Source organism: Alternaria incomplexa (genome assembly GCF_024043165.1).
Source record: "Alternaria incomplexa strain BMP 0042 chromosome Unknown scaffold_7, whole genome shotgun sequence".
NCBI lineage: Eukaryota > Fungi > Ascomycota > Dothideomycetes > Pleosporales > Pleosporaceae > Alternaria > Alternaria incomplexa.
In genome coordinates, this window is record NW_026249856.1 from 916237 (window position 1) to 941787 (window position 25551).

The 25551-nt window shown below is 52.6% G+C and overlaps 12 protein-coding genes across 12 annotated transcripts; 5 read left to right on the top strand and 7 right to left on the bottom strand.

Moving 5' to 3' along the window:
* Positions 1–104: 104 nt before the first annotated feature.
* J4E90_005498 (uncharacterized protein) lies at positions 105–3945 on the top strand (the record flags this gene model as incomplete). The annotated part of the gene is made up of 3 exons (XM_051435051.1): positions 105–1150; positions 1201–2578; positions 3487–3945. The coding sequence occupies 3 exons, from the start codon at positions 105–107 to the stop codon at positions 3943–3945; spliced, it is 2883 nt and encodes a 960-aa protein (XP_051291075.1).
* An 896-nt stretch (positions 3946–4841) lies between these two features.
* On the top strand, positions 4842–5874 carry J4E90_005499 (uncharacterized protein; the record flags this gene model as incomplete). Its single annotated transcript, XM_051435052.1, has 2 exons — positions 4842–5782; positions 5847–5874. 2 exons carry the CDS (start codon positions 4842–4844, stop codon positions 5872–5874), a joined length of 969 nt encoding a protein of 322 aa, XP_051291076.1.
* A 213-nt stretch (positions 5875–6087) lies between these two features.
* On the bottom strand, positions 6088–7125 carry J4E90_005500 (uncharacterized protein; the record flags this gene model as incomplete). Its single annotated transcript, XM_051435053.1, has 2 exons — positions 6088–6773; positions 7068–7125. 2 exons carry the CDS (start codon positions 7123–7125, stop codon positions 6088–6090), a joined length of 744 nt encoding a protein of 247 aa, XP_051291077.1.
* A 1304-nt stretch (positions 7126–8429) lies between these two features.
* CCT1 (T-complex protein 1 subunit alpha) lies at positions 8430–10246 on the bottom strand (the record flags this gene model as incomplete). The annotated part of the gene is made up of 3 exons (XM_051435054.1): positions 8430–8828; positions 8881–10154; positions 10204–10246. The coding sequence occupies 3 exons, from the start codon at positions 10244–10246 to the stop codon at positions 8430–8432; spliced, it is 1716 nt and encodes a 571-aa protein (XP_051291078.1).
* Positions 10247–10710: 464 nt separating this feature from the next.
* Positions 10711–12556, top strand: J4E90_005502 (uncharacterized protein; the record flags this gene model as incomplete). Its single annotated transcript, XM_051435055.1, has 4 exons — positions 10711–10833; positions 10894–11341; positions 11391–11874; positions 11923–12556. The coding sequence occupies 4 exons, from the start codon at positions 10711–10713 to the stop codon at positions 12554–12556; spliced, it is 1689 nt and encodes a 562-aa protein (XP_051291079.1).
* A 1588-nt stretch (positions 12557–14144) lies between these two features.
* On the bottom strand, positions 14145–15724 carry J4E90_005503 (uncharacterized protein; the record flags this gene model as incomplete). The annotated part of the gene is made up of 4 exons (XM_051435056.1): positions 14145–14703; positions 15004–15499; positions 15546–15621; positions 15674–15724. The coding sequence occupies 4 exons, from the start codon at positions 15722–15724 to the stop codon at positions 14145–14147; spliced, it is 1182 nt and encodes a 393-aa protein (XP_051291080.1).
* A 217-nt stretch (positions 15725–15941) lies between these two features.
* J4E90_005504 (uncharacterized protein) lies at positions 15942–16756 on the top strand (the record flags this gene model as incomplete). Its single annotated transcript, XM_051435057.1, has 3 exons — positions 15942–16070; positions 16217–16552; positions 16604–16756. 3 exons carry the CDS (start codon positions 15942–15944, stop codon positions 16754–16756), a joined length of 618 nt encoding a protein of 205 aa, XP_051291081.1.
* A 464-nt stretch (positions 16757–17220) lies between these two features.
* Positions 17221–18322, bottom strand: J4E90_005505 (uncharacterized protein; the record flags this gene model as incomplete). The annotated part of the gene is made up of 2 exons (XM_051435058.1): positions 17221–17754; positions 17810–18322. 2 exons carry the CDS (start codon positions 18320–18322, stop codon positions 17221–17223), a joined length of 1047 nt encoding a protein of 348 aa, XP_051291082.1.
* A 539-nt stretch (positions 18323–18861) lies between these two features.
* Positions 18862–19962, bottom strand: J4E90_005506 (uncharacterized protein; the record flags this gene model as incomplete). The annotated part of the gene is made up of 2 exons (XM_051435059.1): positions 18862–19234; positions 19514–19962. The coding sequence occupies 2 exons, from the start codon at positions 19960–19962 to the stop codon at positions 18862–18864; spliced, it is 822 nt and encodes a 273-aa protein (XP_051291083.1).
* A 565-nt stretch (positions 19963–20527) lies between these two features.
* J4E90_005507 (uncharacterized protein) lies at positions 20528–21377 on the bottom strand (the record flags this gene model as incomplete). The annotated part of the gene is made up of 2 exons (XM_051435060.1): positions 20528–21270; positions 21320–21377. The coding sequence occupies 2 exons, from the start codon at positions 21375–21377 to the stop codon at positions 20528–20530; spliced, it is 801 nt and encodes a 266-aa protein (XP_051291084.1).
* Positions 21378–22716: 1339 nt separating this feature from the next.
* Positions 22717–23827, top strand: J4E90_005508 (uncharacterized protein; the record flags this gene model as incomplete). Its single annotated transcript, XM_051435061.1, has 3 exons — positions 22717–22871; positions 22929–23552; positions 23605–23827. 3 exons carry the CDS (start codon positions 22717–22719, stop codon positions 23825–23827), a joined length of 1002 nt encoding a protein of 333 aa, XP_051291085.1.
* Positions 23828–24218: 391 nt separating this feature from the next.
* On the bottom strand, positions 24219–25231 carry J4E90_005509 (uncharacterized protein; the record flags this gene model as incomplete). The annotated part of the gene is made up of 4 exons (XM_051435062.1): positions 24219–24262; positions 24323–24872; positions 24940–25098; positions 25166–25231. 4 exons carry the CDS (start codon positions 25229–25231, stop codon positions 24219–24221), a joined length of 819 nt encoding a protein of 272 aa, XP_051291086.1.
* Positions 25232–25551: the final 320 nt, after the last annotated feature.

A 25551-nucleotide genomic window follows, 5' to 3' on the forward strand; every position in this document is an offset into this window, starting at 1 on the left:
GATCGATTCCTAAACGCGTCCTTCCCATGCGATACGCGCTTTCCGCCGCACCCTTTCCCTAAGGAGACGCTCCTTGCATATCCCACATCCGCATTCCAATCAGCATGGCCTCCTCAGACGAGGACCGGAAGTCCTCCACCGCGCGCCCCTCCAGCCCCGAACAAGCTCCCGATCTCAGCATCACAGCCGACGACAATGTCTACCTGCACGCAGCCGGCTACAACGAATCGCCCGACCGCGGCCTTATACACAGCTTCGCGCGCTTCCGATCCTCGCCGCTCGATTTCATTCGCGAAGTCTCGCTACACTTCTCAGGGACAGGATGGAGGTCTTTTGACGATCACATTGGGCAGCCAGAGTTCTACCCAGGCTTTAGCGAGGATATGAAGGCGAGGGTGTTGAGCAACCCAATGCTCGTCGCCAAAGTTCGAGAGTTGGCGGACAAAAGGGTAGAGGTTGAGGCGAAAGAAGGGCTGTTGGGCGAGGATGCAATGCATGGGGTTGGTGTCGGCGAGAAAGATAAAAAGGCAAAGAGGAGGGTGCAGATTGAGGAATCGCTTATTCAGGTCAGCGAGGGCTGGACGGATTCCATGATCTGCAAGATGGAAAGCAAAGGCTTCATAAGAGGTGCATACTATTTCGCTACACAACTCTTGACAAGAGCATACCACCAGGGCGTCCACGTCTCGAGCGAGGAAGTGCTACGCCTGCGCGCTGTCGCCGAGAAGGCAGCAAAAGACAAGCACTCCATTATCTTCCTTCCGTGTCACCGCTCGCACGTAGACTACGTCTCGCTACAAATCATCTGCTACCGACTCGGGCTTGCCTTGCCCACAGTCGTGGCTGGTGACAACCTCAACTTCCCAGTCGTCGGGTCCTTCCTCCAACACGCCGGCGCTATGTGGATACGAAGGAGCTTCGGGGACGATCAGCTGTACATTACACTTGTACAATCCTACATCGATACCCTGCTGCAATGTGGATACAATCTGGAGTGCTTCGTAGAAGGAGGGAGAAGTCGTACAGGCAAGCTTCTGCCGCCCAAGTTCGGCATACTGAGTTACATGCTCGACAGTATCGCGAGCGGTAGGGTGGAGGACGCGATCATTTGCCCGGTATCGACGCAGTACGATAAGGTCATCGAGGTTGAGTAAGTCTTTCGATCAGCTTGTTCCCATAGGGAAAACTAACACACCCCAGCTCATACATTAGCGAACTCCTCGGTCAACCCAAACCCAAAGAAAACCTCATGGACTTCCTGTCCGCTTCCAGTGTCCTCTCCCTTAAACTCGGCCGCGTAGACGTCCGATTCCACGAGCCATGGTCACTCAAATCCTTCATTAATCAGCAACGCGAACGCTTCTCTAAACTTCCGCAGCAACTCGATACCAAAGACGACCGACTCCGTCTCCTCCGCACACTGGGCTACAAAGTTTTGTCAGAGATCAACGACGTCTCCGTCGTGATGCCCACCGCTCTCGTTGGTACCGTCTTACTGACATTGAGAGGTCGTGGTGTAGGCAAATCAGAACTCATCCGCCGAGTCGAATGGCTTAGCGACCGTGTCAGGGCTCAAGGTGGCCGTGTAGCACATTTTGGGAACCTCCCCACTAGTGTCGTTGTCGACCGCGCTTTAGAAGTTCTGGGACCTGGACTTGTTGGCCTAGTCCCCGGATTACCAGAAGACACATTTTACGCCGTGGATAGGTTCCAACTCTCCTTCTACAGAAACATGACCATTCATCTCTTCATCCTACAAAGCCTGGTCAGCGCAGCACTATACACGCATGTAAAGCAGGGCGGTGGCCCAGAGTATCAACGCATGTCTTACGGTGACCTGCGCGCACAGGTGCACTTCCTCTCGCAGCTCTTCCGGGGAGAATTTATCTTCCCCACCGAAGGTCTCGATACCAATCTCGCCAAGACACTCGAAGGACTAGAAAAAGACGGTGTCATCACGATGTCACGGTCAAAAACCGAGCTCGGCGAAGAAACCGTGGATTTCGTCGAATTATCACCTGCTGAACGGACCCAAGGACGCGAAAACTATGACTTCTACTGTTTCCTCATCTGGCCGTTCATCGAAGCTGCATGGCTCGGTGCTATCAGTCTGATGATGCTCACACCTCCCCTGTCATCCCCCAATGCTACATCGCCATCTCCATCCTCTTGGCTCGACCTCAAGAAAGTCCAAGACCGCGCACAAGTTCTCGGCAAGACTCTCTACCACCAGGGCGACCTTTCTTACTTCGAGGCTGTAAACAAGGAAACACTGAAGAATGCGTACACACGCTTCCAGGAAGAAGGCATGATTCTCGTTACAAAGTCCAAAGACAAGACGCCCGCCACTATCAGACTAGCAGAGGAGTGGACTCCGCAAAGAGGGTCGAACGGTGGCATCATCGCCGATGGTCCATTATGGCGCTTCGCTGAGCGCATTAGTGCTTCGCGGAGAGAAGGCAAGAATCGGCGCGATGGAGCGACAGTTCAGACGAGAGTTTTGGCACTAGCGGATCTGGTTGGTGAGAAGCTTTGGGAGGATGCTGTGTTCGATAGAAAGGAGTTGGATGGGGATGAGGTGGGTGCTGTTGAAGGGAAGGCGAAGAGCATGCGGAAGAGAGGGAACATGGCGCGGCTTTAGGTTGCTTGTTGTATGATTCGTCATGTACTTTAGCTTTGGGAGATATACCATTTGATTGTTGGTCCCATGTCATGGGTACAAGAATTCTGCTTCCGCTGACGGTGTTCCTCTCGATCGTTGAGACTGCTGATCAGGGAGATGGAGCATGGACTGTGATATAAGTCGCAAGGTTCTGTGAGCACAACACATCGCCAACAGTGGTTGTATGCGAATACAAGGACATCTACTTCTGTTGTACAATATGTAGATGGAAACCAGGATGCCTACACATCATTCCTGATGTTTGGTCGTTTCTACTAGGAAGCCATGGGTTCTCTTAGAGGCCTTGTATATGCTTCACTTTCCTATGTTGTGGTGTATGTGGCGGTCAAAAGTGGGCAGGTCACCCAACTTACCCAATGTGTGACGCACAGTTACCCTCTCACCTCAAGGTGATAATGACGCTAGGTAACTCCGGGGCCTCGAGAATGAGGTTTTGTGACTAGACTTCATATAAAGCTGCCTCATATATTCTCTCTCAGTACTATATCTCTTTCCTTCTTTCATCAACAGCACTCCCGCCTGCTGAAACGTACAGTCAACCACACCAGTAAGCTGAGTCTGTTCATCCCTCTGTTCGACAAGATACTGACAGCAATCGCAGCTACGAGGACAAAATGCCCAGCTGCCCACGTTACACCAAAGAGCAGTTGCTCGACATGCTTCAAGAGCAATGTCCCGGTGTCATGGCCAGACTTCCCTCGCCTGAAACTTTCATCTTCCGAGATCTTCGAAAGCCAATGCTTCGTATTGGCACCTGCACTAAAGGAAAGCGCAGCCCAACAACGTACGAGCTTCATGTTTAGTGTGGCGGCAAGCCCGAGGCAAAGCCTGTCTTGCACTATGACGTCGAAAACGACGATCGAAGCTTCAACGGCGATGGATTCTTCAAGAATATGAACGGGACGTACATTTACTCGGATAAGCTCAAGGCAGTGATCGCCTTTGTCTTTGTTTACTGCGGCCAGATGGATGTGTTCTGCGACTTCGGCTTTGGAAATGGCTTCAAATTGCTGGTCGAAGTACTGAACTATGTGCTCTCTGAAGTCGAGGATGGCGCCGCCTCCAGCAACGATACTGCAGAGGCTTCAGATGCGCATGCAAACATGGTCAAAATCCCCGATGACGACCGCTCTGAAGAGACGCTGCCCGAGGAATACCCTCATAAGTCACTGGACAATATACTCTCTGAGAAGCCCAGGAAGAGATCGCTTAGAGTCGAAAGCGATGAACACGTGGTGCAGAAGAAGCTCTGCGTTGAGTAGGCAGCCGCACTGACTTCTGCCCTGTGCTACTATAATTGAACGAGTCTGATCACAGCTTACCTGGGAGATGCTAACCATTCTTCAGGCTACAGGTTGCGAGAAAAGGCGATTCATAGCCAGAAAATTTGCGGGCGAGACTAAAAGTTGATGAAGCGAGTTGAGATGGGTTGAAAAACTGATGACTATTACAGAGGGCTCGTGAGGAAGGTCTCGAGAACGACTCATAATCGATGACAGTATCTCTTACCTTCATGGCTTCCAAAATCAATAATCACCTTCAAAATCCCTTCTTCCTTTCTTCAGCTCTTTCGTGATTTCACCTTATACAAGGAAACAACTAAACACCCTGGAGTCTTCATTAATGCCAGATCCTTCAATTTGTGTGCATTCATTGCTGTGTAGTCTACAGACCTGTTCGGTTTGTTTCAGGTGCGGCGGCTATCCTGATCGTCGTTGGTAAGGACTGCCTAGATTTCGATGCGCGTTGAGTTGGGTCTAGACAGGAAAAGCATGTACGGGAATGGTCCAGAGTGAATTAAGTCTCCCCAAGGAATCTCAACACTTCCAAATCTCCAGAGCTCTGTTGCTTCGTGCCCGCGCTTCTGTGTCATGACATTCCATGTAGTGACTGCGACTCAATCATGGTCGCTTGGGGGAAAATCCAAATATTCCACATTGGCCTTGATACTCAGCCTTCCGGATGTGAAGGTAATTGCTATACCGTCTCCTGTTCGCGACTTCCAGGCACGACGAGTGACATCACGCAAGCACGCGTTCCGCGCTACGCCGAAAATAGGAAGATGCTTGCTTAGCGCGTTGCGCTTCCAGCGGGATGATGCGCCCCGCCACCTCAATTCCACGCAAGCAGGATAGTGCAAGACCCTCGTCCGGCAACCATGATGGACACCGAGGAAGTGCTGGATCTGTATGACATCGCAGTCTTACTCAATTACGAACGCAACACTACGGAACCTCGGCTCCGACACACGAAGTTGAGAGAAGTCGCTTTCCCGGGTACACAACCGAAGACGGTCGCACTTAGCAGTCCAATTGACCAAGGCTGGAACAACAACGCGTCTACTTGGATCGTATTGGATCAGCAGCAGACCAGTGATCCAGATGCCCCAGACCTGCCTACGGAATTCCTACCCGCGAACAAACGCCAGGATAGCGCACTCTCCAATGAGCAACTAGAGACGTTGTTCCATCAAGCACGCAACCACGATGGCTGCTACCAGGCAATCAGTCTGCTTCAGATCTTCTTTGCACTGTTCTCCGAAGATACAAAGTTGAGAGTGCGACATGCGCCCAATGGTAAGCAGCCAGGCATGTCTTATACGACAACAGTCAGTAGGCGTGTCATTGTCGAAGAGTCCTTCCGTGACCCAAAGTTCACCACTGCTATCTGCGTGCTCCCACAGGGCGCAATGTTTGTTAGTGGGCATCAGCCACAACTTCTGCATGCGGTCGTAGGTTTCTCTCCGCTCGATAGCGACACGGTTCAATCCTTCTTCGATCTCTCGTCCATGCAGTTCGGCGATATAGGACGCGGCCCTGGACCAAAGGGAAAGCAGTTGTTTGCTCTGGACACCCCAGAGGAATTTGCCCTGCGTTTCAGCATGTTGGCAAAGGGTACAGATCCTAGCAAGAGCGACCGCACCTTAGCGATCAGTGGTACACCCGTAGACGATTGGCTTTGGGAAGTGGCGATGAGGACGAAAAAGAGGTGGATGAATAGAGCGACGGAGAAATGGTGTGGTCACTGTGGAGCACCAGGTGCCAAATCCAAGTGTGCTGGATGCGGCGAGGCGTACTATTGCGGCAAGGACCATCAAAAGTTAGCTTGGGGATATCATAAAGGATATTGCGGGAAGCCTTGATGAAGGTTCTGACGAACGCAGAACCTGCAAAATAACGGACATCTCGTAGAACGTCTTAAATCTTGGTGGGTCATATAACAGGGGGGTATAATTCATCAACACTAGAGTTGTATCTAGAGCTGCACTGCACTTCAAATGCACGTCTATCTTTCCATCCACTGTGCGGCATGCAGTATCAGACTGTGCAAGACAGCACAAAGACATTAACCGCTTTCCAGGACGATGGCCATATCATCCGCGACCGAATGCAACACTACTGTACTCACATCCTCCCACTCGGCAACTCATTAATGGTGGCTGGAACTGGCGGCGACATAGCTGGGGAGTACTGCGGTACAGGGCTCACTGGCCCGTCCGAATAGTGCGGGTTCGCCTGCACAGGATTCACAGCACCTTGTATTTTCTCCGGCATCGCATAGCCACCCTGCTGCGCAGCATACGCAGACTGAGCATTGGGGTCATAGAAATGTTGCGCGGGTTGCTGTGCGTTCGGATCGTACTGACCGTAGTGCTGTTGGTGTTGAGGAGGTGGAGACGGCATCTGTTGCATGTGTTGCTGAGGGACGGGCTTCTGCTCGTGGTAGTACTGGACACCGGCTGGTGGAGCTTGAGGTGCGGTGGGTGGCTGCTGCATGTTGTTGTTGACGGTGGTATTGTTCTGTTGCTTCTTCTTGCGGCGAAGAAGGAAGAAGACTCCGAGAACTACAGCGGCTAGAAGAGCGACGCCGCCGATTACTCCACCGGCGATTGCGCCTACTGGAGTTGACTTCTTGGAATTGTTGGATTCGTTGGAGTTGTTGGAGTCGTTGGAATCTTCGTTACCGGAGGAAGGTGTGAGGTCAAGTGGTGCATCTGAGGGACGACCGGAAGCGGTACGTGAGAGTGGAGTGAATGACAGAGAGATTGGGGTATTCGAGGATGAGCCAGTGTTAGGGGAGGTCGATGAATCTTGGAAGTGTGTTGTCAGTCAATGCTTCATCAAGGTTAGAGAGATTGCATACCCTGGTCTGGGGTGGTCACTAAGATCCTTCCTCCCGTTTCCGTCTTAGCATCGCACCAGTAGTTGGTCAATGGTGAAGGGTCATTGATATCTGTTGCCAGCTCCCAGTAGCTGCAAGTTAAGTTTGAGCCTCCACTGCGATGCCATGTTAGTATACAATATCCAGGCGACCAGGAGCCAGAACGTACCAGAAGACTGATGTAGTCGGGTACACAACGTAATCGCTCTCACAAGAAAAGAACTCGCAAAGAGATTCTGGCGCACAGATCTTGTAAAGGCTACCTGATGTTGCGATGACATGACCCTCGTTATTTGCAGTGATGGTGTCATCTAAGACTTCTTAGCAACAGTCGAGCAGCCATGTAGGTAATCAATCTTACACAATGTACTCGAGCCATACATGCCCGTGGAAATATATCCAAGGGTAGTAACATCTCTAGCAGCCAGTGCTACAGCTGTTGCAGCAGGGGCAGGCGTGACAGCAGGCGTCGGTGCCCGTATCATAGCAGTGCTCCCATACTTTGCGGAAAAGAGAACGACCAGCAATGAAGAAAGCCTGGTATATGCCATGACGTTTCAGACCCGAGAAATTACAGAACGAGGAGCAGAAAGCACCCTTAAGGAAAGAGCAGGGCCCTATAAGCTAAGTACTCATACCTAGGTATGTTGAGCTACGTACAATGAGAAAGATACTGCGCCGTAAGGCGTGCAGCGACCCGCTGGGGCTTGCCGGCTGCGGCCACACATACGAGGAGAGCGTATTGAAGGCTGATCAGCTGAGATTTTGTGCAATTGGGTTTTATGGAAGTGTTCGGTTGGACGTGCTTGTCGTACAGGCAGGATTGCTGCAATACTTGCACCACACCTACCTAGGTACGCTTTTCCTGCTCATTCTTTCCGTTACTGCATCATTTCAAAGCACAGTTGTTCAGTATTTTCACAAGGTGTTCGTCTTGACGCTAGACGCAATGGTGACCGCTGCAGGGACAACGGATGTGTAACTAGCATGGGGTAGCGAGCTGAAGAAGAAAGAAACAATCCGCCTCGCTTGTGTAGCGCCGCCATAGGCTGTAAACAGGCCGCTTGCAGCCATCACCACCGTGCGCTTTACCTTTTTAATATGAACACCAGGCACGTCGGATGTCTTGGTCGCCAGATAGTCTCACCGGTAAGCCATGTGTTGTGCGACGCGGCAGAGTCGCATGCAGATCCCCATCGTGGCCGTGAACTGCCGAGGTAGGGTTTGAGGCGCAATAATTTCAAGCCTTCTCATGTCCCAAATGACAGCTGCAAGCAATGAGCTTGTGCATGATTGTATCGTTGGGAGTGTTTTGGTGCGAATCGAGGCCCGTAAGGTTTGGTTGCCTACATAACTTTGGAGGACAGGTGCTAGTCGGTCCGAAAGCTCTACACGATGGGTCACATTTGGCCCCCAAACCTTTAATGAGTCAGTGCCGCGGCAAGCAGATTTCGGCTGAAGGTCCTTAGGGTGGCTTGGAACAGAGTGGGGATAACAGAGGAGCATCTTGCACGTGGGCTTGGAGCCTTCATTACGCTGTCGTTATCTTTTCAGTCGGGTCTATCTCCTCTTCACGCCAGGACATCTAATGTCCATGGCCATCGTCACCACCTCCACCTTGCTCCTCTGGATCCAGCTTGATCAGGGTATCGATACGCATAATGGCAACACACGCCTCCACTGCTGACTTCAATTGCTTGACTTTGCTCATGCTGGGTTCCAGTACACCGGCCTTTAGGCAATCGTGCACTTTACCGTTTGACAGGTCCAGACCGTAGTTCTTGTAGTTCTTCGACTTGGCCAGCTGCTTTGCGTCTTGCGACGAAGGGTCTGAAGGGTTCACTGTACGCTGTGAAAGAGCGTGCCGTGATCGGAGGTTGGCGACGAGCTCGGTAGCATCCTTGGCCGCGTTGATGGCAAGTGTCTTAGGAATAGCAAGCAGAGACTGCGCAAAAGCAGCAATGGCCAACTGTTCCCGAGAGCCCTAGACTTGTCGTTAGTCACGTTGTTGACATGCAAGGATTGGAGTGACTCACCACTGACGTTGCCCACTCTTCCAAGTAGATGTGCAACGCAGTCTCGACGGCACCTCCACCAGGGACAATGCGGCCGCTCTCGAGGGTTCGCTTCACGGCTGATAATGAATCGTGTACTGATCGCTCCATCTCGTCCAGGGCGTAGTCGTTCGCACCTCGCAGGATGATGGATGCGGACGAGAAAGCCTTGGTGCCCTTGACCAGAATGCACTCATCGTCAGAAATGCGCTCTTGCGAAACCTCCTCAGCATGGCCAAGGTTTGCTGCCTCAAACTTCTCGTCACCGTTCAGATCAGAAAGTGTGCTGACCAGGGTTGCTCCGGTCGCCTTCGCTATCCTTCGCAGATCCTCCTTCTTACACCTTCGCACAGCCATGGCACCCTTCTCGACGAAGTGCTTGAGGCAGAGGTCGTCGATGCCCTTTGTAGTCATGATGACGTTGGCGCCGGCCTTCAGGATCATTTCAATGCGCTCAGTGACAATGCCAGCCTCGCGCTCTCGAATCTTCTCTAGCTGCTCCGGGTCGTCGATGGTGATGTGAACACCCAACTTCATGCGCTCCTTCTGCAGGTTGATGTCCAAGCAGGCAATCTTGGCGTCGGTGATGCGCGTCTTCATGGCTTGCGAGGCGACCGTGCAGTTGAGAGCGTAGCCCTTGACCAGTATCGACTGAGTCGCGCTTTGACCGTGTGCCTTGAGGATGTTGACAGCCTTTACAGGGTATTTGACCTCGCCCTTGTTGTTTGTCATCTTGACAGCAGTCATGCCATCTACCACCATGTTGGCGAAGAAGTCGGAGTCGGAGCCGATAATCTTGCTGGACATGGACGTCTTCGCGATGTTGACTAGCGAGTCCCGACCGAGCGCATCGACCTTGGTGCTGATGTTCTCGTTCATGTACTTGACCGCCTCCCTCAGCGCCAGCCTGTAGCCTGTGATGATGGTGGTGGGGTGGATCTTGTTCTTCATGAGCTCGTTCGCTCTCCGCAACAGCTCGGCCGCTATTATGACGACGGAGGTTGTGCCATCGCCGACTTCCTTGTCTTGTTGTTGGGCCAGGTCGACGAGGATTTTGCCTGCGGGGTGCTCGATATCCAGCAAACTGAGGATGGTAGCGCCGTCGTTGGTCACGGTAACGTCACCGATGTCGTCGACCATCATCTTGTCGAGACCCGAGGGCCCAAAGGACGACTTGACGACATTCGAGATCGCTTGGGTCGCAAGGACGTTTTGGTCGCGAATGTCCTGGCCGCTGATTTTCTGGCCGCCGAGGACTGCACGTGTTAGCTTTTTGCGGCGGTCTTGTTTGCTTCGGCGGCTTACACAGAGTTCCTCCGCTACGTGACTGCTCGAAGATTCCTGCCATTGTGTCGGGTGATAGCTGTTCTGCTTCGTTGTTGCTGCCTCTACGCGGTCCAGAAAATCTCCAGCAATGCCCGCCCGCGTCGGCGACGGCGAATGGTAGCTCCGCCCGTGAATCGCGCTAGTCTGGACCCCTGCGCCGATGACTCGGCCCTCCACACATTTGGCTGTCGACTCACACGAGACTGCAACGAGCCGACTCTGTCTTAGCTTTACGTGACTCTAAAGTGCTCTCGCCTTATATTGTTTGGGTTCCCCACCGTCTCTTTAACTTGCCATAACTCAATTGCACGTAAGTAGTCCCAAGTCGCGTCTTGATACCCCGCCTGCCCCACCAACTCACCCTGTTTACAAATGGGTTTGGCTAGAATATCTATACGACCGCGATTTCACTACCTTTTCATCCATTAGTACTCGTGAAGATATCTCTTGCGAGACGCTGACAGCTTTGTATAGCACCTTCCCAACATGGCTGAAGCCACAGCTGCCGATGGCAAGATGAAGGATCTTTCCATCTCTGAGACCAAGAAGAGTAAAAAGGATGGTAACCCTCAGAAAGCCGCGAAGAAGCCCCAGCAACAGAAGAAGAAGGTAGGTCTATGCGGCGACACCGAACATCCGACACCATGCGCGATACTAACCAAGCCACAGATCGAAGGTTCAGCGTTGATTGGTATCGATGTCGCAAAGGAGGTCGACCTGGGAGACTGGTACCAACAGGTCATTACAAAGGGACAGATGATCTCCTACTACGACGTAGCCGGATGCTACATCCTCGAGCCCTCCTCGTACGCTATCTGGGAGAACATCAAGTCGTGGTTCGACAGCCAGATCAAGACTTTGAAAGTCCGAAACGCATACTTCCCCATTTTCATCAGCGCGGATAACTTGGAGCGAGAGAAGGAGCATGTGGAAGGTTTCGCCGCCGAGGTCGCGTGGGTGACCAAGGGCGGGAAATCTGACCTGGAGAAGCCCGTCGCTGTGCGCCCTACATCCGAAACAGCCATGTACCCCTACTTCGCGCGCAAGATCCAGTCGCATCGCGATCTTCCCCTGAAGCTGAACCAGTGGAACAACGTCGTTCGGTGGGAGTTCAAGCGTGAGTACTGATCTATTCTTTTCTCCGGCAACGTCTAATCTGTGTCCAGATCCCATGCCCTTCATCCGATCGCGCGAGTTCCTCTGGCAAGAAGGCCACACCGCACATCTTACCCAGAAAGAAGCGAGCGATGAGGTTCTCCAGATCCTGGACTGGTACTCTGATGTGTACCAGAAGCTGCTTGCCGTTCCGGTTGTGAAGGGAACGAAGACTGTCAACGAGAAGTTCCCCGGAGCCGACTACACCACCACTGTCGAAGGTTTCATTCCCGCTACTGGCCGCGGTATTCAGGCTGCAACATCCCATGCTCTCGGTCAACATTTCTCAAAGATGTTCAACATCACAGTCGAGGACCCCACCGCCAAGGAAGCTGGAAAGTCGGAACACGTCCACGTTTGGCAGAACTCATGGGGTCTGACTACACGTTCGATCGGTGTCATGATTCTGACTCACGGAGACAACCGAGGTCTTGTCATTCCTCCCAGAGTGGCTGAGATCCAAGTTGTTGTCATTCCTGTGGGAGTCACCGCCAAGTAAGTTTATCACTGATAACTCAACTATGGCAATGCTAACGAAACCAGGATGTCTGCTGAGGCTAAGGAGGATCTCTACAGTAAGGTCAAGAAGATCCATGACGATCTTACTGAGGCTGGTGTTCGCGTTGAGACCGACTACCGTGAGGGCTACTCTCCCGGCTGGAAGTTCAATGACTGGGAGTTGAAGGGTATTCCTCTACGAATCGAGTTCGGCCCTAAGGATGCTGAGAAGGGTATTGTCACCACATCTCGTCGCGACATCGATGACAAGGACGCCGCACGTGGTACCATCAATGTCGACAGCATCGCACAAGAAGTCCCCAAGTTACTCGAGCAGATCCAGGAAGACATGTTCAACAAGGCTGACAAGGCATACCGGGACCACCGCATCCAGCTTACCAACTGGGATGACTTTGTCCCTACCTTGAACGGTAAGAACGTTGTCCTGGTTCCCCACTGTGAGGGCGACAAGTGCGAAGATGAGGTAAAGGCGAAGAGCGCACGGAGTGCGTTGGGCGATGGCGTTGCGGAAGACAAGCAGGCCCCTGCCATGGGTGCGAAGAGTTTGTGCATTCCTTTCGAGCAGCCCGAGGGTATTGAGCCTGGCAAGACCAAGTGCATCAACCCCGACTGTCAGACTCCCGCCAAGCAGTGGATCTTGTTCGGACGGAGCTACTAGTGAATTGACACCTCAGGAAGTGTATTGTTTATTCGAGCATTCGGTGGCATGGAGTTTGATGGCGTGGTGTTTGCGGCATGGGGAAGCGGTTGTCGTTACACTGGTCATTCATGGTTTTGCAATGTTGATATAGCTTCTAGCATAGAACCCAAAGTTCTGACCTGCCCTGCCCTGTCCTTCGAAGCCGTATCTTCCTGAATGTACAATGTTGTTTCTATATTGACAAACGCGCAGGTAGGCAAACGAATGCTAGTGCGTGAATAAGCTAAACCAACGCTCATATACCGCTTGGGAATGATTGAGCCGCCACTTTTACCAGCCCTTTGCGACATATCACCGCCTCTGACTTTGTGCTAACTCACCTCCACGCTGCCGCTCTAACATTCACTTACTCCCGTCATCCAACTTTGATCTTGAGTCATCCACCAACTCATACACCAAGAGTCCCCGATCCTTCGAACAGAACCTCGCCAGCCGCCCAGAATGTGTCACAAACTCCTCCAAGTCTATGCTTGCGGGCACCACAAGACAATCTGCACAACGCCGTGCCCCCACGCTATCGCTACAGGCCGCCGCATCCCCAGCAACCGTGGAAATGCACCGGATCTGTCGCGCTCAAGTTCCGTTGTGTCCGCTATGGCGCCCACGTCAACTAGTCCACCAGCGCGGAGAACCGACGTCCAAGATCTGCCTTCACAGCGTGCTCGTGAATCACAGGCTCATCCTCCTCCACTGAGAGCGGCGGTGCTGGGCAGTCAAGCACAACAGCAGCAGGGTGGAGGCAATGCTCCAGCATTCCGCTTCATGGCGCCGGGTACAGGACCAGAGGCAGCGGGTGCGGGATCGGGTTATATGCAGAGCCATCCTAGTTCCCCGGCGTCAATGTCTCCAACTTCTCCAACTGAGAGTCAGCCTTCACCCACTTTCTCGACCACCGGCACCTTAATCGATGCGCCCTTTGCTACAAACATATCTTCGCCATCTACCTTCTTCACACCTGCCGACCCAGAAGTTGACGATAGGTCAGTACCCTGTCACCACTGCGTCTCATCCCTCTCTTTCCACGGTCCGATGGCTAACATCTCAACAGTGACGTAGACCCCAACTTCTGCGCTTACCACTTTCCCCGTTACCTCCCTGGACTCAGAGTACCTTGCAAGGGGTGCTACTCGCAACCGCAATATGAGGATCAACGCGATGCGTGGATGAAGCATTATCGCGAACAACATCCAGCAGACAAAGTTGAGGATATTGAGCACCTGAGTGGAGTGGCTGCAATTATGGAAAGATTTGGCTGATAACCATTTCCCCGTTGGAAGTGGGACGAATGAAAGTCGATAATGGGTACGAATCTGTGGAAAGGCTAAAGCCGTTGACTGACTCTGTACACTTTGGAGATCCTCATAGATGGGAAGCGAACCTCTAGGAAGAGGATTTCAAAAGTACAGACCAGAGCGAGAATAATTCGATTATCCTACCCTTGCAATGCAGTGCTCGTGCCATTGGTCATTGTCGTCTATATGTGCATCATTCGTGTGTCGTCATTCAATGCCAAAGCATGTCCAAATCGCTACAGCCGCTGGGCAGTCTAGCTGGTGTCCATGTCATCGCCGCCCTTCTTCTCCTTTTCTACTGTCTTCTTGACACCTTCCAGAAAAGCCTTGACTGCATCCCCGCCACCAAGTGGCATGCCTCCACCTCTCATATAGCCTCCGTTTTCGACATCAATTTTCAGTGCCTGGCTGACAGTCGGTAGAGCACCAGTCCTCAGGGCCTCGTTCAAACTGCCTAAAGCTCCCCTCAGCTGGGGTGCCCGTAGGATCCTGCTCAAAACCTCGATTTTCTCGTCCCGACCCAATGTCTGTATGGCCATCTGCGCGGTCTCGGAGTTGGGGTCGATTTGATCGATGTCTTCAACTTCGGCTTCTAGGAGGAAAGGGATTGTCGGTAGTTGGGCACACAGTGCGTCGATGGTCTCGTCGGAAGCGTTCTCAACGGTTGAGAGAGTATGCGTAGGCCAGAGGAACTCGGTAAGACTCGCGAAGGGTTCTGATCCTCTTTGTTGTTGTGAGCTGCCGCCTGCGTTGCCGCCTTTGAGCGAGTTCATGAAGTCTTGCACAATGGCAGAGACATCACCTGATCCGGCTCTGTCGACGCGTTAGCGAGAATGTTCAAGAGGATAGGCAAAAGCAAAAACGCGAAACGAGCGCCGCGGCGTGGCCAGTGGAAGACGTAGCATGATGCTTATTTTCTATTGTTGTACATGAGCAGCCAGTGCCAATCGCCATGTTTGGATGGTCTTATGCTTCTCCCAAAACGCCGTACCGTGACAGGATATCTTTATAGTTTTGTATAGAGCCGTTGATAATTTTCACAGCAGCTCGATTCTGCCCGGAAAGGTAGACTGCGCCACGACGCCGAATGCGATACAAATAGATGGAACCTACGCTCGACCACCATCGGCACCCCCTTCTCGGGACTCTTCGCCTTCATCTCGGATATCACCGCCTGTGGCACCAGCACCTGCGCCTCCGGTGCTACCGTGGCGGTTTCGGCTAGATGGCTCTACGTCTTCCATGGTCTCATCCTCGTCATTGTTGGATGAGCTCGAGATACCTGCAAGTTCAGCCTGTACATCAATCTCCTCGCCCGTCAGCAGCAAGTCAATGACTTGTCCGATCTTGAGGTCGCGCTCGCTGAACCAGCTCGCGCCGCGCGGGTGCTGCGATTTTGATTGCAACCAGAAGAGATAGCGTTGTGAGCTCGAGCTGAACTTGAGGACGAAGATGCGGCCGTCGGTGGGCGACTTGATGTTCTCGGGGTCATCGATGGAGTCCTTGCCGGTGTAGGGTTGGAAGGAGCCGTCACCGGGGATCATGATGAGGTCGAGGTCCGACTGGTCGAGCGAGCGGTCGCGTGGTCGCCAGCAAAAGTGCACGAATTCTGGATACGTAAGTTGACGAAGCGGCTGAGTAGGTTGCAAACAAACCATCTTCTCCTTGGTACAGGTAGACATAGCCTGGTGTCGGTACTGGCTTGACTGTCTGCTGGTTGCCTTCTCCGCGCTGTGGCTATTGTTAGTGCACGATCTGGATTGTCAGTTTCCGCAACGCTTACAGTCAGCTCACACTGGCCGGCCTTGAAGGTGATGAGCGGTTGGATAGACATCTCTGCGGTGTGTGTCGGTGTTGGGGCAGTGATGTTCAGCGGCGGTACCGCGAGCATCGCCGCAAGCTGCAAGCTCCACGCGGGTTACGTAACCAACGGAACAACTCTCGGCCCGGTCGCGCGTATCGATTGGACAGCTTGGCACACACTCGAATTCACGAAAATCGATTCCATCGCCAACACCACCGACCAGCACTAACGACCACAGCGAAACGAAATGGCGGCCAAACAAGAGGACACGAAGCCCACCACCCAGAAGTTCTCCAAGGGGGAGAGGTCGATACCGCACCACTCGCAGAAGGCCAGCAAGTACTACCCTGCTGAGGACGTTGCTGTCCCCAAGAAGGTACGTTCGCGATAGACGATGGTTTGCACGGAAGAGAAGGACTGCAGGGGTGCTGGGTGCATTCACTGCGACAGCATGCGGCGGGTGTTTGGGTGCAAGGACAAGAATCAAGACATCAATTGGAGCTCCGCTAACTGCGACTCAAGGCCCGCAAGTCTGTCCGCCCTGCGAAGGTCCGCCAGTCTCTCCAGCCCGGTACCGTCGTCATCCTCCTTGCTGGTCGCTTCCGCGGCAAGCGCGTCGTCGTCCTCAAGCACCTTTCCCAGGGTGTCCTCCTTGTTACCGGTCCCTTCAAAGTCAACGGTGTTCCCCTTCGCCGCGTAAACGCCCGATATGTCATCGCTACCTCTACCAGCGTCGACCTGAGCGGCGTAGACGAGAAGGTTGTGGAGAAGTGCAGCCAGGACGGCTACTTCACCAAGGACAAGGCCGCCCACAAGCCGGGTGAGGATGCTTTCTTCAAGCAGGGCGAGAAGCCCGAGGTACGTACACACAATGGAAGTGCAATGCGACAATACTGACAAAAGCCACAGAAGAAGGAGACCTCCAAGGACCGCGTCGAGGACCAGAAGGCCGTCGACAAGGCTCTCCTGGCCACCATCAAGAAGGAGGCTCACCTCGCCGACTACCTCGGTGCCAGCTTCAGCCTCCGTAGCTCCGACAGGCCTCACCAGATGGTCTTCTAAGCGACGGATAACGATCGGGCATTCGGCGTTCAGTGCATGGGATGAAAGACGACTTCGGCATACTGCGGCTGTACTAGCGAGAAACAAGACTCGCAGCGGCACGGCAGCCAATTTTTTTCATGGAGGATTCCGACAAGGCATTTACCATAAGACTTTATATGAAGCGAGCGAATCTGAGACGGTCCAAAAGTGAACATTTGGTCTCCGCTTGCGTGATGTCATAGTTGGGCGTTCAATTGGCGCAGTACATACTGGGTGGTAATCGAGTACTGATGCAAAGAATAGAGATACAGACGTTACATTCTTCGACCGATACTGCGCCAACTGCCCACGAACTCCCAGCGACCAGACGTAAGGGTATCAGAAGCGACCGCTAACCAAGGACACTACCACCGAACCAATTGCGCCAATGCCACACGTATACAGACCTCGTTACATGACCCTAGGCTCGCCGCTTGACCTACTTACTTCTTTCCCCTTCCTTTCCTAGTCCTGCCAAACTTCCCCGCCAGTCCGTTAGCCGCTTCCCCCGCGCCATCTATAGCTTTCCCCGCCTTCTCCTCCACGTTGTGCTTCTCCATCTCCGCCTTCAGGTCCTCAACGACATCCTTACCAATTGTTGTCCCGTGGCACCAGTCCAAGACACCCATGCATCCGTAATTACCCTCTCCTTCACTCATCATGTGCGCATCGGCGCGTCGTGCCATGCCTCGCAGCATGATGGTTGAGGGTAGGACATTATACCCAGAGTACACAAAGGTCTCTTCTAGACTGAAGATAGCGATCAGGATCAAGTAAGTGAGGATATGCATCCGAAGAGCAATTGCTGGAAGGTATAGAGGCAGGAAGCGGTGCAGGAGGTGGCAGATGGGGTGGTCGTAGTTTGCGGCAAAGGAGTAGGGGATCTTGATGCTGTGGTGCCAGCTCTGATGCAAGTCCGAGAGTACACCGCCAGTCGGAGAGTGCAGCAGATGTGTGTGGATATAGTATTGCAAAACCTATGACATGTCTGTCAGTACGTCTTTGTTAGGGAACGCAATCATGGGATCTTACGTTACGAGATAAGAGTCCGAAAATGCCATGTTTGACCATCGTCCATGGGTTTGGCAGGTGATTCAATCCCCATCGACTGCCTTTGATGAGTAGCAGACTCCTCATCTGCAGTACGTCTGTGATCAAGAACTCAATACCCGCTTGCAACGCCACACTAAGCAGTACATTTGCACAGCTCCACGCAATTACCCTCCTCACTGCGCGTGCGCCACCCTTCTGATTGTTTGGGATACCCCATTGTCCTTGAGATTTGAACTCGATTGCTAGACTTGGTAATCCGATGTCGAATAGCAAGAAGATCAGGCTGGGTATGATGTAGAGAGATAGCCGAATTACCAGTGGCGCAACTAGCTCAAGTTGGAGAGGAGAATAGGATGCGGCGATTGTCGTCCATGCGACCGAGAGGAAGATGAGGTTTAGGCCTGTCGACCATGAGGATAGCATAGGAATGGCCAAGAATGAGCCCAGCGGTAGGGCGATAGGCGCAAGGATGGAAGAGAGTAACGCGCCCATGCCGAAAAGAGCCTCAAATAGGTTTGGAATATACTCTAGGGATGGAAGAGTAGTAAAATATGTATATGCGCATCGATCATGTGAGGTGGGGATTCTGCGCGCGGTAGATGTTTGTGGGCTTGCGCTTGATTGCGATGTGAGCGATGACGTAGCGGCGGTGCGCGAACTTGGTTCACGCTGTGTCCGCGTGGGAACGCGTCCGCGACGTAAGCGGGGCGCCCTTGTCTCTTAAGGCCCCATGTGAATGGACCCTGGACACGTCTCATCTTCCCTCCATCGAAGAGCACCGGTAAGAGTTTACGCACGAAAGCGATGTATTCCTCAAAGTAAAGCTGACAGTGACGCTACGCTCATGCGATCGGATCGCCCGGATTTACCCTTAGATTATCATCGCACCGCGCTGCCTCCCGCATCAACTGTTCGCCCTCGACCGCTGCTACAACCGAAACGTTATCCACACCTCCTCTATCGCTGGCACTTTGCGTGACATATACATCCACAACTTCCATCCTCTCAATTTCACTTCTGACCTTTGACCTTCACGCTCTGCGTTCATCCTGCTCCTGCAATCCAAAGTGGCTCCGAATCTCCTCATATTTGATTCTGTACGACTCGGCTTCTTCGTACCTTTTCTTCCAGAGTTGTGACTCTTCTTGGGCTTTCTGCGCTACTGTCTCAGCATCCCGAGCGCGACCCTCCGCAATCATGAGTTGGATGTTGAGATCAAATAGCTTGTTTCGTAGCTCGAGGCTGTCTCGCTCGCCGGCATTGTGCGATTCATTGAGTGCCGCCATCTGGTCCCCACCAGGACTGTCTGGTTGTGGATATCCGAATCGAGTCTGCAGCTCAAGTGGGGAGCATAGTACCCGGGGCCTTATAGAACTCTCAATCGGCGGCGGACTGGGCGACGGGCTGCTGAGCACAGTATACGAGCTGCTTGGGAGTGGATCGTTGGCGGTCTGCTCGTAAAGGTAGGGAGCCCTCTCGGGATAAGGCGCTGAGCTCGACTGTTAGTTACGCAGAACTCATTGATGGCTGATCTTAGACATACACTGGTAGTTTGCTGACGCTATCGGCGCACGACTAGCTTCTGGTGGAAAGATCGTAGCGTATGGGGTCGGAACCGGTTCGGGCCTCTCCGCGACCGCGTCGGCAATAGCCCGGCACGCATAGGGAAACCTGGCTACGAACCTGTTGAACACGTTCGAGTCGTCGATTACGCCTACTCTCCAGCCTTTTGCAAGGAAGTAGTAGCGTAGCATAGCATCACAGCAAGCAACCTCTGTCTGGCTTTGAGTCGGTGGGATCAAGTTGAACGGAAATCCCAAGCTCCAAGAAGAGGCGCTCTCTTTTGTCAAGGCCATACGGCGAATCTGTTGCTCCCCTTTCCGGTTCTTTCCAATGTAGCCGATGACTATGTGGGGACCTGCAAGCCAGGCCATAAGGTCTACCGGCTTCCTTGTTTTAGTGTAGGTGCTGCCGATGACAAAGCTTTTGAAGCCTCTGTCCTGATTGTACCCGCGGATGATGTTGAACTGTGTACGAAATGCTCCCGCATCAGGTAGGTGCTTGAACTGGTGGGGGAAATCTCGGATTGCCCATGCTTGTACGTCCTCGAGGGTGATTCCGGTGGGCGCCATGATGTGGGAGTATGCAATCTGAACGAATGGGCGTGTTGTTACTAAGGTTCTCGCAGGGCGAAACGAAGCTGTGGAATATTGCGCCTAAAGTGGGCTCATCTTCATCGTGATATGACGACTGAAGATACCGGAAGTGGTTAGTGGCCTCACCGACACGCGCCGATGAAGGCGATTGAGGGAGGAGCGATGAGAGGGAAGCAGTAACCCAACTCCATACAGCTACGCGAAAAGTGAAAGAGGACACCTCACCCTAGGATCAGATCTGGAAAGTATGGCAGAACTTTGATTAAGTGGCAGTGGAAATATGAGTGTGTTTCGCAGCCTCATTGGTAAGTGTGCTGCAGGTGTAGGCTTTAAAAACCACCGAGCTCTAGTTATTGGGCGAGATGATTGCCTACGGTGCGATGCAACAACGGTCTCCTCTGTATATCGCGCATCGCTTCCTTTTCATTCCGATGATCACTCTCTTGTTGCACTTTCCAGATTCCAATGGTACCCTCCCAAACTTCGAGTGAACCAGAACGTTTCTGTTATACATATGAAGGCGTCATCTTGCTCACTAACCCTAGTTCATAGCGCTCCGCCGTTTCTCGAACGCTTCTTGCTTGGCCAAGGTCTCTTGCTTTCTCGACTCTGTCTCCAGTTCTTCGACCTTCTCCTCTAGATTCTTGATGTGAGCCATAGCCGACTCGTTCGCGATCCTACCCACAACTGCGGCATTCTTTGACTTTGTAGCGAACTCGACCATGGTCTGCAACTTGTCACCCAAGCCTTTGTTCTCTTTATTGAACGCTTCCTGCTCAGTTGCTAGCTTCCCAACTTGTTCTTTGAGTAGAGAATGGGCCCTGTACAGAACATCTAGAGCTTTAGTCTCCTTGTCTGTCAGGTCTGTCAGGCATGCCTTGAAAAAGAAACAGTTATTCCAAAGAACCCGATGCTGCCGTTCCATTTCGTCCCGCTCCTGAGTAATGGCATCAAGCCGATCACCCATCGACTTCTCTCTGCTCTCTGAAGCACTCAAGCGTACCTCTAGGGTAGCGAGTTTGTCCTCGACATGCTTTGTCTTCTCCAGCATTGTGCGCAGCTTCTTGATCTCGCGTAGTAGATCTGCGTCGTTTGTATCATCATTGGTGGCGCTGCGCTGCTGGTTCTCGTCTACGGCGTGGCTTGTTGTCTTGCTGTCGTCTGTGGTTTCCTCCGCGCCGGGTTGCTCGTGAGCATCGCTGGAACGCTGAGATAGCTTCGAGAATTTAGGAAGTTCATCGATATGTCGGTCGGCAGAGTCTGAAGCTTCTTCTGGGGTATGGTCTGTTTGTGATGAATAGTTGTTTCGTTGAGAAGAAGAAAAGTTCCTTACTGCGTGTGGGCATCTTCTTGCACATGAGCTGATGCTCGGGCAATTCAGGACCCAGCATGATCGCACCGGGTAGCAGACGTCGGGTTTTTGGTGTAAGAAGGCGACGTTGGACGGCGATGAGTATTTTCAACGAAGTGTCAAGGGCGAGGAAAATGTGCGAGACTAGTAGAACGTGTGACCGTTTGCACTGCGCGCTCGGTCACCGCTTTTCAAGACTTCCGCGCGAGCGCAATGCTGCTTTGGGAAGGAGCATGTAGAATGACTAGTCCAACTCTCCATGCAGGATGTGCATAACTCGAGATTCTCGTCTTCTTTCCACGTCTTCACTGAGCTCTGATGGGAGGGCATCTCGATAAAAGCCTTCCATGTACTGTCACGCTCAGCGATCGCTAGGTCATGCTAGTAGTATACCAGTAAACGCACTTGAATACCGATGATGTCAGAAAGATTGGGGGTTCCATGAGTACATTGTTATGGAAGTCGGGACAGTAGCGAGCTTACGGTGTGCTTAGATTCTTTCGCTGACCTTCCGTCCTTGAGCGTAGTTCCCTGCCATTTTGACATAGAGAATGAATTATGAGTGAGGCACCTCAGTTGATAGAGAAGATAGACATCTCCAGGTAGTCTTACACGTGGGAAGTAAACTCGCGTGGTTTGGCTTCCGAAGCTGAGAGCGAGAGAGAGAGAGCAAGATAATGCTGTCGTCGGTAAAAGTGACATCGTAGTCTACCTACGTAATAGCTTACAGACGCGATACTAATCACGCTATGCTTCGTTCTGCCAGGAGCCTATCTCAATTCAAGAGGAGTATTCTCTACCTGCGCGTACCTAGTGGGGAGAATGCAAGGTGCACAGGTATGCACGTGATCAAGATGAGGAAAGAGAAAGAACATTATAGATACTTGAGAGATGGTGCGCAGCCCAGCAGGCCGATGAGCGGCGGGTGATGCCCGCATGGCTAACTTGTAGCATCTATGATCTGTCGCTTTGTAATGAACACGCCCTACCGGGTTGACATAATGCTGGCGCGCCCTACGAAGTACATTCTCATAGAGGCCGATGCATCAATTCATTAGAAACGGGAAGCGACTGCGACTGCCGCGTCCGAAAGGAAGTTGCGAACTGAGACGAGAATGACGTGTGCGGGGAGCGGGGCTGTCACCTCGCAGCTCGCTCGGAATTAACGCCGTGTCCGCGCGTATTTATCATCAACGGGCATGCCTCTCTTGAGATACCTAGGTAGCTTGCTTGTATTGAGTCGGCCATTAGCCCATCTTTTGTGACTCATGACGCTGGCATCACACACTCTGCGCTCGACGAATCTACTCTCCAGATCGACAGCACGACTTGCAGCCATCAATTCGCACATTGCTCCAAGAGCGTCCATCATCAGAACCATGTCTTCACTCCCAAAGACCATGAAGGCCGTATACATCGAGAAGACCGGTGGAACAGAAGTTCTGCAGTACAAGACTGATGTACCAGTTCCAGAGCCCAAAGAAGGCGAGGTCTTGGTCAAGAACGAGTTCATCGGCATCAACTACATCGACACGTGAGCACCCCTGTCCACCTGCTCAGAAACCAAGATTTTATGCTAAACTGTCGCCAGCTACTTCCGCTCCGGTGTATATAAGCCGCCGCAGTTCCCGTATGTTCTCGGTCGGGAAGGCGCTGGAACCGTCGCTTCCGTCGGACCCAACGCACCTTCTGATCTCAAACCGGGTGCGCGCGTAGCCTATATGGGGCAATCCGCGTACGCAGAATATACTGCTGCGCCCGCGAACTACACAATTCCGCTCCCTGATTCCATCTCCACCAAGACAGCCGCCGCTTCGATTCTCCAGGCACTAACCGCCGTGACTCTAATCCGTGATGCTTACGAAGTCAAGGAAGGCGACTGGATTCTCGTTACCGCTGCAGCTGGTGGCGTAGGACTATGGCTCTGCCAGTTACTGAAGGCTGTCGGCGCAAGAGTCATTGCTACAGCTAGCACAGAAGAGAAGAGGAACTTGGCAAAGCAGAACGGCGCAGAGGTGTTACTGGAATACCACGAGGACAACCGAGACGTTTTCGTGAAGGAAGTCCTAGAGACTACTGGAGGCGAGGGTGTGCACGCAGTCTTCGACTCTGTCGGCAAGTCCACCTTTGACAGCTCGTTGTCTGTCGTAAGGAGGAAGGGCACGATGTGCTCGTTTGGAAACGCATCGGGACCAGTTGAGGGTTTCGCTCTTGCGTGAGTCTCTCTTATACTATTCATGTGAGAATGTAGCTGACACATCGTCTAGTCGCTTGGGAGCAAAGAACGTCAAGCTCGTCCGACCTACGCTGTTCAACTACATCGCCACTCGCGAAGAACTGCAGACGGCGGCAAAGGAGCTGTGGAACTTCATCGAGAAGGACGGACTGAATGTCAAAATTCACGACGTGTATCCGTTGAGCGAGATTGTGCGTGCAACTAAGGACATCGAGAGCAGGAAGACAACTGGAAAACTGGTGTTGACACCGTAATTGGCGGGCTCGTGAGCAAGTATCACGAACTGGCTTTATGAAGGGCGTGGGAGAATTTTATCAGCTCAGCGCTTCCAGGAATCAAACACTCTGCACATCGAACATAAAGATTGAAAGCCTTTTCCCTTAAAGCTCAGTCGACGCTATCGTTATGCACCGTATTCCGCCCGACGCCAAAATCTATGTAATGCATGCTGCAGAAATCCACCAAACTCCTCGTGAAGATGAAGAGCACCCTCAGCCCATATTACCGACCATCTCCTCAAGCTCTACGCGCTGTGACTGAGCCATTCCCGAGTCCCTGCTCATAAGTACGCTAGCGATTTCGTTGGCATGGCAAGTACATTGCGCGCAACCATCGACACAGCTCACATCAGCTGGCGTATGCAACTCAGATGAAGTCATCGCTGCAACCAAGGGAGTTAGCTGGCTCCGCTAGTAGATGTTCAGTATGCTGATAGGAATAGCGAGGGGTTGCAGGGTAGGATGACTTACGGTCTTGAACGGCGTAGCTGTCGCGGTGGACATCCTGAGCATCTTCCTGGTGGTCAAGCGATTCCTGGGCGTCGACGAAAGAGTCCTCGCCGTCGTCGGTGGTCTCTTCCTTCTTGACGATATCCTTGGGCTTGGGCTTGGGGATGACCTTGATCTTGTTCTTGCCGACCTTCGCGCGCTTGGGCTTAGTATCTAGGAGCTCATCGTCCTCATCTTCGCCCTCGTTGTCTGGCTCAGGCTTGATCTCGGCTTCCTCATCGGTAGCAGCGACCTTCTTCTTCGGCGAGGCACGCTTGCGCTTACTGGCCGGGGTAGTTTGAACGTCGTCCTGGTCGTCGCCAGAGGAAGTGGTGGCCTTGCGAGGCTTCTTGACAGTGGACTTCGGAGTACCCTTGGCCTTGGTGGGGGTGTTCTTGACGGGCGAGCGAGGAGTGCCTGCATCGGGAGCGGTGTCGTTGTCCTCGAATACCTTCTTCATGCGAGAATAGCGCTTGGACGCCGCTCCAGAAGTAGTATTGGCCTTGGCTGCGATTTCACTCCAGTTTGGGGGCTAAGAGACTATTGTTAGTGGCTGCTGGTTTCTCGAACTATGTGGCTGGACGTGAATTGGTGCTCACCTGAGTTCGCTTATGGTGCTTGACACAAAGCCAAAGGAACTGGTACGTTGTACCTCCGGGAACCTCGTTCCTGTCCATGGACTGCTTAAGACGCGACCATCGTTTTGTCACGGCGCTCTTGTTGAGGTCGAGCGCGGCGGAGACGGCATCCCAATCAATCTACAATGGGTCAGTATACGGGACTTGAATGAAGATGCAAACCAAAAAGGGAGACGATGAGACTTACGACAGGGCTGCCATCGTTGGTTAGGACCAAGTATAGATAGTTGATATTTTCTGCTTCCGTAGGCATCTTGGAGGTGGTAGTCGAACACAATCTTGATGCGGGTAAACTGTTGGCAGATTTGGTACGAGTTGGGGCGTCGTTGTCCTAATTTCAAGCGGACTTGTTGAATGTAGGAGTGAGAGAGGCAATCGACAATTGCTGTCAGCTATAGACCCACATTCCCTAGGTGAAGGCGAGATCTCACAAGGCAACGACAACATGCGACACGCTAACACACTTAGCGCTGTTTTCCAAGCCAACGTAGAGAGATTAGTAGTGAGGAAAAGTCTGAGAGAGTCTTGGTAAGAGTGGTAGGCGGCTGTGGATGAGGTAGTAGCGGCGGGCGT